The following is a 13,597-nucleotide window of genomic DNA, read 5'->3' as shown; positions in this document are numbered from 1 at the left end:
AAAAAAAAAAAAAACACTCCTCTAAAAGCATACAAGTATTTATTTATGCCTATATCAGTTTTTCTAGCCTTTTTACAAAGCTAAGTTAGTAGATAATGTTTTTGCCTACCAAAGATCAAAACTGAAATAGACTATAATTGAAGCTAACCAATAATACTAATTTGGGAAAAGCAACACTCAGTTTCCAAGTACACGAAACAAATACCTATTATAGGAATTTAGGCTAGTAAGATCCTTTTGACACATGCTTTTTTTTTTTTTTTTTTTTTTGACACTTGCTTTTTAAAACTCAGTTTACCCACTCTCTAGGAAGGCATTTCTTCTGGATCAATTACAGTTGCAATCGAACAATTTCATAGCTTACATATAATACTGTGATTAAAATGTTAACAATTCTGGGATGAAGAGAATTCCAGGAAGACTCTAATCATTGAAAAGGGCAGTTAAAGGGCTGTAAGATTAACCATTTTTAAGCTAAAACACTGCATTTCTCATGTACCTTTTAAGCAGTACTGACAAGTATTTCCTGGAGATTAATGACAGTCTGAGTTAATGGGCTGAGGGAAGGTCGTTAATCGTTACACAAAGGTAGTCTGGAAAGCAGAAATGAAAAACAACTGCTAGGTCAAGGTGATGCAGTCCCAGGAGATGTTTCAGAAGATTAGTTGCCTTTTCAGTAAGCCCATACTCACTACTGTTGTCACTCTCCCTTCATGTGGCATACGTCAGCTCAGGCTTTCAACCTCCTGGGATGCAATTAAGTTTATGAAAATGCCTTGTAATCTACTTCCACCAAACAAATCCCTTTTTATCAATAACCTGCTTCTCACTCTTTCTTAAAACCATCTTGGAAGTCATTCATTTTACATAGCTTCTTGCCATCAAATGCATTTTATTGGTTTAGATAGAGTTGTGCTTGGGAGTCGAGGATATAAAAAACCAAGGCAATCAGAATATACCTCATATGGATTTTGATTAGATAAATATCTATGTGTGCTTTACATTTGATATGCAGAACATACGAAATTACTGTCGGGGAAGGCTGGAATTGATGGAACAGTCAGACCTAGATACCACTTCAGCAAAGCAGAAGAGGGAGACACACCTGAACAACAGAGAAATAAGTTGATACAATCAGGATACCATACTAGTCAGAAGTCCAAGCTTCCAGACTCTGGAACACCCCTAGGGATGTGTACTAGCAGATGATGATGTCAGACTTTCTGGAAGTCCAGTCGTCCCCAGGCCAGCCTAGCCTGCACCATGCTGCATGTTGGCTAATCTGCATCTGTTCCAACAACCTTCCCATCTGGCTGGATTTATTAATCTCAGGATTATGCAAGATAGCATATGCCCTCTAAAGCAAAAGGACTCTGGTGAAAATATAGCAAAATGTTGGCAGAGGATCTAGTGTCACCCCACTCTGGTTATTTACCCAAAGAATTGTTGAGAGCTGGAGAACAATTCTTAGTTGAAAAAGGCGATCTGCCTTCATGCCTGAGCATCATCTTCTGTAATAGTGTTTCCCTGGTGAGAGTTTTAGGATCCAGAAGCTTGCATCCTTGCCTGTGCTAGGGTATGTCACTCACCTTCCTCACCTTCCTTCCTGAAAGCTTCTTTTGGAATCCTTCAGACGAGTTAAACCCCATCTAATTCATTCAAATGGTGTCTGACTGGTTGTTCCACTAATTCCAGCCAATATTCTGATTCCTGTAGTTTTCACACATTTGGAAAAGTTTAAATACTGGAGGTTATTTTGCTGCTTAAAAAGAATAAAAACAACTGAAAATTAATAACTAATAAGATAGCAGAAATGTGCTAAAGAAAACTCTAAGAATAATATTTTATGGTCACTGGAACAAAGGGTAGAAATGCAGAAGCCCCATTAAAATGGTGACTGGCATTTTGCCACTAATGTGTATCTGATCTAACCCTAAAGTCTTGTCAATTTCATGACAGAGCCAAGAGATGTAAATTTGTAGCTACCATTTCAAAATGAACTACTGTTTTAGTGCTTGAAGTACAGGTGAAAATCTTTGTGTTCTTTATGTTCTTCCATACTGTTTAAAAAAAAATCCTTGTTTATATACAGATTAGTTCCACTAGACCTAGCTGGACCTTTTGAGTTCTCTTTTCAACTGAAATTGCCTTCCTTGTACAAATGAACTATCCAGATGTGGAAGGGAACATAATAATAAAATTATGTGCCAAAATAACTAGATTATTTAGGTCATGATTGCAGTTTTATAATACCATCTGGGAACATTACTAAGTGCATGTGAATTTGAGGTAAACTAAAGTTTTTCTCCCTTCAGTAGGCATTATTGCCTCTTGGCACTTTGTTGGTAGTGGAATTTCCTAGTCACTTTGCTTACTCTAAGGGTGATGGATCCACAGCTGTGTAATGGTTTGAACTGGAGCCTTCCTTCCACTTCCATTTGGCAGGTATTTAATGCATCAGTACAGTCTTTCTGAAACTTGACCTAACCATTTAACAATAGGATAGTAAAACCTGTTGTTTTGTGTGTACAAATGCTGTCTTTCCAAATTAGGGAAAAAACAAGTAAAACTCTTTAGAAGTGCCTCATTTTTAAAGGAGTAATTTAATACTCTACTGTTAACATCCTCCCAAGGTAGTGTTACATAAATAATTACTGCTACACAGGAAGAGTCATTTCCCATTCTGGAATAATTTTTACACATTTAGGAATTTCATTGTCTCCTCAGAATCTTCTGGGCTATAGGCCTATAAATTATCACATTCTGAGTATGAAACTTCCATCCATGTTTTAAATTTTATGGGAGAAAAGAGCAAGAGAATTGAAAAAAAAAGTTACTTGCTAATGGCTAGGGAATCTCAGAGAAAGGAAAGGATATTTCTACTTCTTTAACATAGATTAAGGAAACTTATGGTTTGCCTTTAATAATCAGCTTTCTGGGTTTATTTTTTAAATGCCAAAAGCACAAAATTTGGTATTTTAAATTCATACCTATCTGTGCATGTGATTCTTAGGGTCTAGAGTAGTGATTCTTAGGGTCCTGAAGAAAACCCATTATTTAAATGGTAATTCCCTGGGTTTCTAGATTTGGTCTAGAAGCCTTGTTAATTTGGTTCGGGGATCCGAAGTTTAATGTCTGTGTGTTTTCTGGAGCCTTTTAGCATTTATCAGTTTCTCAGAAGGACATGGCATACCACATTTTCAAGACTGAATTTTATTAGAACTAATCTATAACCACACTATGGTGTGAGTTTTCTATGTTGATAATAGTTCCTAATTATGAACACTTAATTATGTGCCACTAACTGTACTTAACACTTTAGATTCCTCATTTAGTGCACCCAACAAGGCAAGAATAGTGAGTATGGTTAAGGATACTTAAGGCCTTGAGAAGTTAAGTAATTTGTTGAAGATCACACAGAACTGGAATTAAGAACCATGATGCCATCTGGGAAGATCACTCTTAGGCATTATGTATTATGATAATGAACACATCTATTTATAAGTTTAGTTGTAAATGATGTTTTATTTGGTAATGATGTATTCCATTCAGACAGCCCTTAGGCTGTTCTTGTGGTTTGGCATTGCTTCTTACCTAGATGCTGCTATCATTCCAAGATCACCGTTAGATTGTAGGACCCAGGGAAGTGCTTGGCATTTGTTTGTTACATAAACAAGTAAACAAATGAATACATATAGGTCCTTACCAAGTGTGGCCTGAGTCATCTTCTTTTGTTTTTGTGATTCCCCTTCATACTGAATAGTGGTAGTGGTAGTGGTAGTGGTGGCAGTAGTGGTTATTGTCAGTATTGGCAGATATAGGACATGCAATAATGTCTACTGACTACTAAAATCAGCTTCCCTTGTAATTGCATATCTGTCAGAAGCCAGTAGTCTTTGGCCAGTTTCTCAACACAGCATTTGGAAGTCAGCTACTTGAAATATTTTACATTGTTTTTTTGTTCCATGGCTTTTTCATTAGACAATACAATTTTAGCAGTCTGTGTTACACAAGAGTAGTTGGTTGAATTTCTGTAGGTTGATCATTGTTTATCATCTGTTGAAAACAAGCATATGTCTCTACCTCTGACTAGTTCTGAGTAATTGGGAAAACTTTCTCAAGCCTCCCTTTTTCATCTATAAAACAAGGAGGGTGGACTGTATCAGTTATTTTAGAGGGATTCCTTTTCCTTTATTTTAGTACCATATAATTTCTTTCTTTTTTTCCCCCACTGAGAACCTACAAGAACTCCAGTATGTCAACATCAAAGAAGAGTATGCTGGTTGAAGTTTAGAGTAGAACGCTTTAATAGAGAGCCACACAGATGGTGATCCCTAACATCTTTCTTGCATTTATTTTATTAAGGTATGATTTACATGCAGTACAATTCACCCTTTATACTGTACAATTCTGCAAATTTTGACAAATCATACAATCATGTAACCACTCTTATAGTCAAGACAGTGAGCAGTTATATCACCCCAAAACGTTTTCTCTCACCCCTTTCTGAGTCAGCCCCTCCCCTAAAGACCAGCTGCTGGCAACCGCTGATGTGTTTTATATCTCTTTAGTTTTTCCTTTTCCACACTACCATCTAAATGCATTCATTCAATATTTACCTTTTTGGGTCTGAGTTCTCTTATGTAGCATAATGCATCTTGTACGTAGCACAATCATCCATATTGTTGTATGTTTTATTAATGTAGCTGAGTAGTAATTCATTGTATGAATGTACTGTATAACGGATAATGTATTCATTCACTAGATGAAGAATATTTGGACTGTTCCCAGTTTTTGGCAATTGGAAACAAAACCACTATTAATATTGTTGCTTAACATTTTAAGGTTAGCAATGTGGCAGTTGTTAAATTATATTAGAAAACATCATTCAACAATCATCAAGGGAAGAAATAGTGTAGTCTGCATCTGCAAATATGTTTCATTATGACCTCGCCCCTTCTCCCCCCCACCATCCAAGAGTCCTTAGTAACTTCTTTACCCATACCCACCCTTCAGAATGTTGGTAACTGGCTTAGCTATAGCTAAGCCACAGATTGAGCTTATAAATAGTAGAAATTTATTGCTCAAACTTCTGAGGGTTAGAAGACTGAGATCAGGGTAGTCAGGTGAGGGCCCTCTTCCAGGTCACAGACTTCTCATTTTCTCACAAGGTGGAAGGGGCTAGGGTGTTCTCTAGGACCTCTTTTATAAGGGCATTCATTAGGGCTCATGACTTAAATATCTCCCAAAGTTTTTACTTTCTAATCCCAACCACATTTGGGGGTTGAGATTTCAACATATGGATTTGGTGGGGACACATTCAGACCACAGAAGTAGCCATTTTTACTCTTGTTTGGAGAGGAAATATGAGGACATGTCATCTGAAGTAGAGCTAATGCCAAGATAAATAAAGTCACAAGTAGACCACTGGGAGTTTTGGGAACCTGAAGACTGTAGCTAAAACATCTCATGCCACACACTCCCATACAATGGAATATCTCTATAATCTTGGAATCTTGGTTTTGATTGTTTTCAGTGGGAAGATGGGAAAATCCACTGGGAAATGAACTCCCTGAGCTTCAAGATGGTACTTTGTTATCATGCTTTCAAATATTCTCTTGTGTTGGGAAGGGTGAAAGTTTGTAAATAGATGATTCCTGTGACCACACCCCTATCTTGCTGTCCCACTGGCTCCCTAAACAGGAAGTCTGCTGTGTGTACAGTATGCCAGGCAGAGGATTAGGGCACTTAGTTTCTTATACCTCAATCCTCTACAGCAGTAAACATCTGCAAAGTTTAGTCATTTCCATCCTCCATTTACTCACCCTGCCTCCAGTCCCACATGCACCTGGGAAATTAGTTATCCTACTTCTTTTATGTTCCCAGAGTTGGATCTGAGCAGCAGATTCCAACCCCTCTGCTTGTTGAATCTCTACACCATACAAATACATTTTTTAAACTAAGAATGGGTAGTTCTAGGTTCTGATGCATGAATATATGACAGACTATTAGAGACAAAGTTTCAACAAACCAGGGAAGAGCTATATAAATTTTAGAAAAATTTGCAGATACTTAGATTAAAACATTGTTAAAAGAAAGGATTTTTGTTTGTATTGTTTTTAATGCTGTGAACCTTCAGTAAATGAAATAAGTCTTAGCGGATACCTTTCTCTAATTGTCAAAGTTCAAGTGGTAAGCCACAGTTTGATATTGTCAGACAATCCTAATGTCTGACAAATCCTAAATGTCCCTAATGCACAATAGTATATTTGTAATATAGAGTTATATTAATGGGCCTTGGCACAAATAGATTTATATTTTCCTAAGTGTATCCAAATGAATTTTATTTATTCTTTCATATTTTAACCAAAATTTGCCAAACAAGAATTATGATGAAAAATGTCAGCGATTTTTTTTTAAATTCATATACTATACACGTTTAACTTATTTAAGAAACAAGTTTCCATCTCAATCACAGGCTTTTCTCCACTAACATAAAGTTATTTTTTTAGTTAGTTGGGGGGAAATACAATAATAAGATTTTAAATTCTGAACTATAAACTGCACCTGCTTAGGATCTAAAACTGAAATGGAAAACACAAGGCTTAACCCCACATGCTCCCTGATCAAATGCAAAAAGTTCTTAAAATAGCTTCATGTGAAGATGTTCAGAGCAGCTGAAAACCAAGATGTTGGTGTTCCCTACTTACAACCTGGCAGCTTAATACCATGGCTCAGAGGCAGCTGCCCCTGTCTCTTTCTGTTTCAGGGCCACGAGCATCCGCTCTAAGGAGAAGCACAGAATCAGCCTCTGCTGTGTCTCCATTGCTATCATCCCCTGACTTCTGCTTTCCTGGTCAAGGGGATTGTCCCTAGATCCATCATGAAGACCTGTGACATTTGTTCCAAGCCACTAACATATGAGAGAAAGGTAGCTAAGTGTCCAAAACAAACTTAAATAGGTATATAGTAAATTCCAGGAAAAATGTAAGAAAGAAATGAAATCTTATGTATTTGATCAGCCATAGCTGTTAAGAAACAGTAGCAGTTATGTGCAGAATCTTACACGCTGCTGCGTGCAGTAATTCGTTATCAGCAGATCGGTGTGCTCTCTCAAAATTCACTGGAAAGACCTTCTTCATTCACTTAAGACTGTTCTGCTCAGCTCCACTTACATTGCTATAGTTCTCAGTTAACCATGTTTATAGTTTTTTTTTTTTCTCCACAGAATTTTTTTCCTGGGAGATTATATATATATACCTGTGGGGTGAATACCTAGAAGGGAAATGGAGGCAAGAATAGGGTTGGAGGAAGGCCTGAAGCTCCCCTCTGTCAGTATACTTTCCAATTGGCTGCTATCACCTTCAAACAGTAGAGTTTGGAGTTGTGAATACACATGTTGAAAACTCAGTTTTTCTGTTCTTTCATTAGAGAAATTACTTATGAGACTGCATTAGAGAGAAAATTAGCTGTGTTAATCCCTTAGTGTCTAAAACCTGATTTTCATCTGCTGAACAGGGGATAATACCTGCCTTTTCTATCACACAGGGCCACTATAGGATCAAGTGAGTGGCTGATAATTAAATTATTTAACAATGTAAAACACCTCGTGGGCTAAAATGACATTATTGTTATGATTACTGCCATCATAAAAAGTCTCCTCTGGGTGAGAAGCACGGTCCTGCTGTTCTTTCGTGTGTAGCCTCCAATGACGTACTGTCTCTGTCAAACAGATTAGACAGAAATACCTTGAACTTCTGTCAGATTTGAGCCCCAGATAGCTCTGAGACTATAAAGCAGATTTTGTTCTGATGTCTTCCTTAGAGACTTCCTGTCTGACCCAATTCTGAAGAACCAAAGAGTATCAGTTATGTGAACCTTTTTTGCTTAACATCTGTAGTTTGGAATAGAAATGTCAGCATCCTTCAAAAAAGTCTCAGGTATTTCTACTAAAATGTATATATCTACTAAAATGTATATATCAACCTTATTTGATGCCAAATTGGTCTCTGGAATTGTCTCCATTCCTTGCAGACACTAAAAAAACCCTTTTTTAAAGTAGAGAGGAAAGTTCTCTGGTCCTTAACTTTTCTTAAGATTTTATTTATTCATTTGACAAAGAGAGAGATTGAGAGAGAGAGAGAGAGAGAAAACACAAGCAAGAGGAGCAGCAGGCAGAGGGAGAGAGAGAAGCAGGCTCCCCACTGAGCAAGGAGCCGGATGCAAAGCTCTATCCCAGGACTCTGGGATCATGACCTGAGCTGAAAGCAAATGCTTAACCAACAGAGCTTCCCAGGTGCCCCTCTGGTCCTTAACTTTTAATAAAAAATGAGGATCAAAATACTTACTATGGTAAAAGGAATGCATAATATACAGGTTCAGATCGCTAGTCACCAACCCCTCTGTGAAGATCCCAGCACTCAGGGCATGTAAAAACCATGTTTTGGGGCAGCCCAGGTGGCTCAGCGGTTTAGTGCCGCCTTCAGCCCAGGGCCTGATCCTGGAGTCCCGGGATCGAGTCCCACGTCCGACTCCCTGCATGGAGCCTGCTTCTCCCTCTGCCTGTGTCTCTGCCTCTCTGCCTGCCTCTCTCTCTCATAAATAAATAAATAAATAAATAAATAAATAAATAAATAAATAAATAAATAAAATCTTTTTTTTTTTTAATAAATAAAATCTTTAAAAAAAAACATGTTTGCCTTATTCACTGCTGTATCCCCAGTAACCCCGGCACATAGTAGGCACGCAGTAAAACCTGGTACATAGTAGACACCCTAAAACATTTGGTGAATGACTGAACAAACGAGCAAACAAATTAAGCCCTTTACTATGAAAATATTTCCCCTAATTGTAATGAAACAATATTCTGTGCTCAGCATGAATGGTCATTTAATGCTGATGGCCACTAGTTCTAAGGAGAATAAAAGGAACTAACATTTTTTTTCTTTAAAGTTTTTTTTAATACAACATACTGCAGAGGTGAGGCATGTATTTCAGTGATAATGAAAATTTTGCTTTAGGATAAGACAATAATACGGACTCTGTTCTGAAGAAGGAACTATAGGCCTTTTACTTTTGTTTTTTCCCATCCTTAAACCTGCCCAGTTCTTGGCAAGTTGCAATATCAGTCCCCTGCAATACTACTCTATCAAATACAGCATCAGTTTGAAAACACAATAAAATGCTTCCATCTCCAGTGACAATGCCACCTAAGACCAGTTCTTGGCTAACACATTATTTGATTCAATAGCAGTTTAAGCAAAAAAAGATCATTACACATGAACAGAAGCTAGACTTTGAAAAATTGCACTACCTTTGCTAGTAAGAGTACTTTCTTTGCCCCAGAATTTTTATAGCACAGTTTTGCATTGGTTATTTTAAGAACCCAAACTCTATATTCTTTTGAGAAATTATTTGGAAAATTCTCATCGGAGTAATGGGTCTTAATTGTCCAACATCTTTGTTTTTAAAGAAGTGGAAATAGCCCATGAAAATGATTGCTGCCCTTAGAAATATTCAATAGCAAGCAGCTCTTAAAGTGTTTATGCTGATTTTTAATTAAGCATAATTGGAGTTTCATGATAATGTTAACTGATAACAGTGGAGATATATTTACTTGGAATATTTGTTGTCAAGGGATAGAAGATTGATATTTGGTAAGTGCCATCATAGAAAAAGCATTTTTAATAGCTAGAGGAACATTGTCATAAATTGAAATAATTCTCTCCAGTAACGCACTACCCTATGTCCTACTTTATACAAACCTAATACACAGATGGAATATGGTTAAGTGTTGTCAAGCAATATTTGTATTGCACTTCTTGCAATCTTCCCGAGATTTGTGCAGATATTCGAAAGACATGTGATCATCAGTTGCCATTAAGAGAAAAGGAATACTTGACTATGTTACAAGCATTTTAGCTGAACATGTGTCAGTGCTGAATGGGGATCCTATATCCAAAATTATACTGACACCCTAAATTCCCATAGAGCAAGTACAGTGAGCAGAACTTTCTTGGGGATCATTTGGCAACAATCTGGCATCATTTCCCATTGACAGTGAGAAGCGCCCATAGATAATCCAGTCTTTGGGTTGATAGATATTTCCCAAGATCCTCTATAATCCCTACCTCAAAAATATCCTTCTGTTCTCTGGCCCCCATCATCCAAAAAAAAAAATGTGAACAAAAGTAAAGGGAAAAAAAAATCCAGTTGCCATGTGAAGATGCTGGTTTCTTCTATCTTTCCATGAAAAGAGAATTCCCCCTCTTCAATCCAGTATACTTCTCCATTTTCCTCACATTTTGATATGAGTTCAAAATTGTGTATTGATCATTCACAGCAGCTTACAAAAGCAAGCTGTAACAGGAAAAGGAAAAAGCTGTAAAAGGAAAGTCATTTGCCTAAACCTATTTTTTTAACTTTTGACCATTTGTCTTATTCTTAGAGGATAACAATTTCAAATTTCATGTTGATTTTTTTCTGATGCCTACCATTTTAGCAAAACTCACCTGTCAAGACACTTCCTCTATTTTGCAAATGTCTCTTATTCAAATTAGCCTGAAAGTCAATCATCTGTCGTAAGCTCTTAATCGTACCTGAGATTTACTACATTCCCGTGTTTGATATCCAGAAGATCCTGCTCCCGCATGTTGGAAAATACAGAAACATCCCCCTAAAGTCTCTTCTGAGCAGTAATAGGGACACTTACCGTACTGTGCAGGAGGCACCTTTGCTTGATTACGCCCAGTAGCTCTCTCTTCTCATCCCCACCAAAATCCAATAGTGGAATCCAGAAACCAACAACAGTGTTTTCTTCTTTTCTTTTTGGACACTCTTTCAGTTTTTGTTTTGTGGGCTTCAAAGCCACGGAGAGTTTGCAACCAGAGGCCACTGACAGTTCTGCAAAGGAGAGGCAGTGGGGAGCCCAATACTGACTGGGCCCAAACACTAAATATAACCCTCTTCCCTCGCCGGGCAGTGTCCTTCATACTCTGAAGACAGGCAACCTTGCCGAATCCTTCACCCTACTGCTTGCCAGTCTCCACAGAAGAAAGGGTCTAACTGAAGTGGGCTGCAGGATGAGGCGACCCAAAAACCGAGAGCCATCTGCCCAGAACAGACAAGTAGAGGCAGGTATAGGCTCTGTGAGTGTGTCTGTGTGTATGTGTGTATGTGTTTGCATGCCTGTGCCCAGCAGCTGCTCTTGAGATTAGAAGACACCACCCATTGGCAGGCAGCTCTGAAACACCCTCTTGGGTAATTTCAAGTTCATATTGCACATCTTGTCTGAGAGAAGAAACCTCCCAGGAAGGACAACCTGGGTCCCTTTCTTTGCCTTGTCACTGCCCCGAATATACTGTGAACCGTAATCAGCAGTGCCAGCATCTTAGAAATAAGTGCCCATATGGACATTAAATTGTACCTCATTTTGTACCCTGCAACCATAAACTGATGCAAACCTTGCTTTGAGATTTAAGTAATAAGGGCATGACCTCTTCTTGACAGTTGTAACCCAAGGCACTGTAGAGATTTTCTATTATTAACGCCATGTTGAACTTTAACTTGAATGCCTGCCTGTTCCATTCAGTGTCATATGAGATGTGAGTACAAAGTGCTGAGGAAGCTCTAGAGCAACATCCAAATGTAGGATAGTATTTATTACTATTATTATTATTAATCAAGTTTTACATTATTCACATGTTCAGAGAAATCTCATACCTTACATTGCTAAAACTTGAAGAATCCTATTTTCTCTAAATAGTATTACTTGTTCCTATTGGAAAGATGGGGACAGGAAGAAGGAGCTTATTCATTTGTTCATAAGTATGTGTTGTATCACCAATTAGGTATCAGGTCCTCTACCTGATAAGTCCACCACCATCCAGGCACTGAATCTTCAGCATCCCTCTAAGTAAGTCCTATATTGGTGATCAAATGAAAAGACCAAAGCTGAAAATATTTAAGTAACTTCCCCCAGAATCTCATGGATGGTAATATCAGATTGGAAATTCAGAATTAGATTTGAGTTACTCCATAACCCATACTCTTTATTTTTAACTTTAACATTGAAATCATTTCAAACTTAACAGAAAATATAATAGAATAAATAATTCACATATACTTTCACCCACATTTTCCAGTTCTTAACATTTTACCACATTTGCTTTCTTCCTCTCCTCCTTCCTTTGCCCTCTCCCTCTGCCTCTCCCTTCCATGTGTTTATATGTGTGTATATAGTTTTTCCAAATTAATTCATATACTTTAGTGTGATTATTCTAAAAGGCAAGTACAATTTTCTTTTTTTCTTTTATTGACATGTAATTGACATATAACGTTATATTAGTTTCAGGTATAGAGCATAATGATTTGAGTTCACACATAATAGCCACAGTGTAACAGTCAAATTCAGTAAACTAACACTGTTATAATATTACCTTCTAACCCATAGTTTCTGTTCAGCTCTTCACTAAATGTCTCATTAATATCCTTCATAGGGAAAAAAATTTATTTTTTCTTTTGAGCAGGGTTATCTGTTGTATTTAGTTGTCATGATTCTGCTTCAATCTCAAACAGTTCTTTGGTCTTTCCTTGTGTTTTTGTCTTGTGACAATTTGAAGAGTATGTTTTGAAAAATGTTCCTCAGTTTAGGTGTGTGTGATGTTTTCTCATTATAAGACTTGAGTTTATGCATTTTTTGGCAGGTATACCACAGAAGCAATGCTATTTTCTTATAAGCATATCACAAGACACATAAACAGACACACCATGTCCATACCATTTGGTTAAGGTGGTGTCTGCCAGATATCTTTACTATAAATTATACATTTTCTGTTTGTAATAAATATTTTGCGGGAAGATACTTTGAGAATATGTAAATATATTGCTCCTAACTAAACTTTCTATTATAAGGAAGAACTTTCCCTTCCCCACCTATTTTTGTATTCATTTATATCAGTGTGCACTTACAGATTTCTGTTTTATTCAATGAGTTATAATCCATTAATATCACCTTTTTGATACCAAAATGATCTCAGATTTGGTCTGTGGGAGACCTTTCAAGCTGGCTCTTGTGTTCTTTTAACAAGTCCTCGTTATTTTCCAAGTGCTTTCTTTTTTTTTTTTTAATTTGTTTTTTATTGGTGTTCAATTTACCAACATACAGAATAACCCCCAGTGCCTGTCACCCATTCACTCCCACCACCCGCCCTCCTCCCCTTCTACCACCCCTAGTTCGTTTCCCAGAGTTAGCAGTCTTTATGTTCTGTCTCCCTTTCTGATATTTCCCACACATTTCTTCTCCCTTCCCTTATATTCCCTTTCACTATTATTTATATTCCCCAAATGAATGAGAACATATAATGTTTGTCCTTCTCCGACTGACTTACTTCACTCAGCTTCCAAGTGCTTTCTTACTTTCTGGCACAAGAAAATGCACCATATGCATCTTGTACTTTCTCTACCCAGTCCCAGAATTAGCCTTATCTTTAAGGAAATCTGGGTCCATTATGGAAAACAGTATATAGAAACCGAGCTCTGGGCATTGGATGTGACCATTGGACTAGAAGTGCCCATTGTTTCTAGGCCCTCTCAGCCA

The 13,597-nt window shown here is 37.4% G+C and overlaps 1 protein-coding gene and 1 long non-coding RNA gene across 9 annotated transcripts in view; one reads left to right on the top strand and one right to left on the bottom strand.

The window, feature by feature from the left end:
* The window catches only part of COL8A1 (collagen type VIII alpha 1 chain), a 536,056-nt gene that overhangs the window by 451,673 nt on the left and 70,786 nt on the right, over positions 1-13,597 (top strand). Inside the window, exon 1 of one of the 8 annotated variants that reach the window (XM_072812446.1) lies at positions 10,995-11,136. The exons of the other annotated variants lie outside the window; for them this stretch is intronic. Within the exon in view, the coding sequence (XP_072668547.1) occupies positions 11,082-11,136 (55 nt within the window). The 5' untranslated portion in view covers positions 10,995-11,081. Of the gene's footprint in view, positions 1-10,994; positions 11,137-13,597 lie in introns of those variants that run through there. 8 annotated transcript variants of the gene reach the window in all.
* Positions 6,521-11,414, bottom strand: LOC140625153 (uncharacterized). Its single transcript, XR_012024532.1, has 2 exons — positions 10,712-11,414; positions 6,521-10,359 (listed from the first exon to the last, which is right to left on the bottom strand). It is a non-coding gene; the product is annotated as an uncharacterized lncRNA (long non-coding RNA).

Source organism: Canis lupus, chromosome 35, assembly GCF_048164855.1.
Source record: "Canis lupus baileyi chromosome 35, mCanLup2.hap1, whole genome shotgun sequence".
Lineage (NCBI taxonomy): Eukaryota > Metazoa > Chordata > Mammalia > Carnivora > Canidae > Canis > Canis lupus.
The sequence above is the reverse complement of the archived record's forward strand: the minus strand, read 5'-3'. Positions and strand labels throughout refer to the sequence as shown.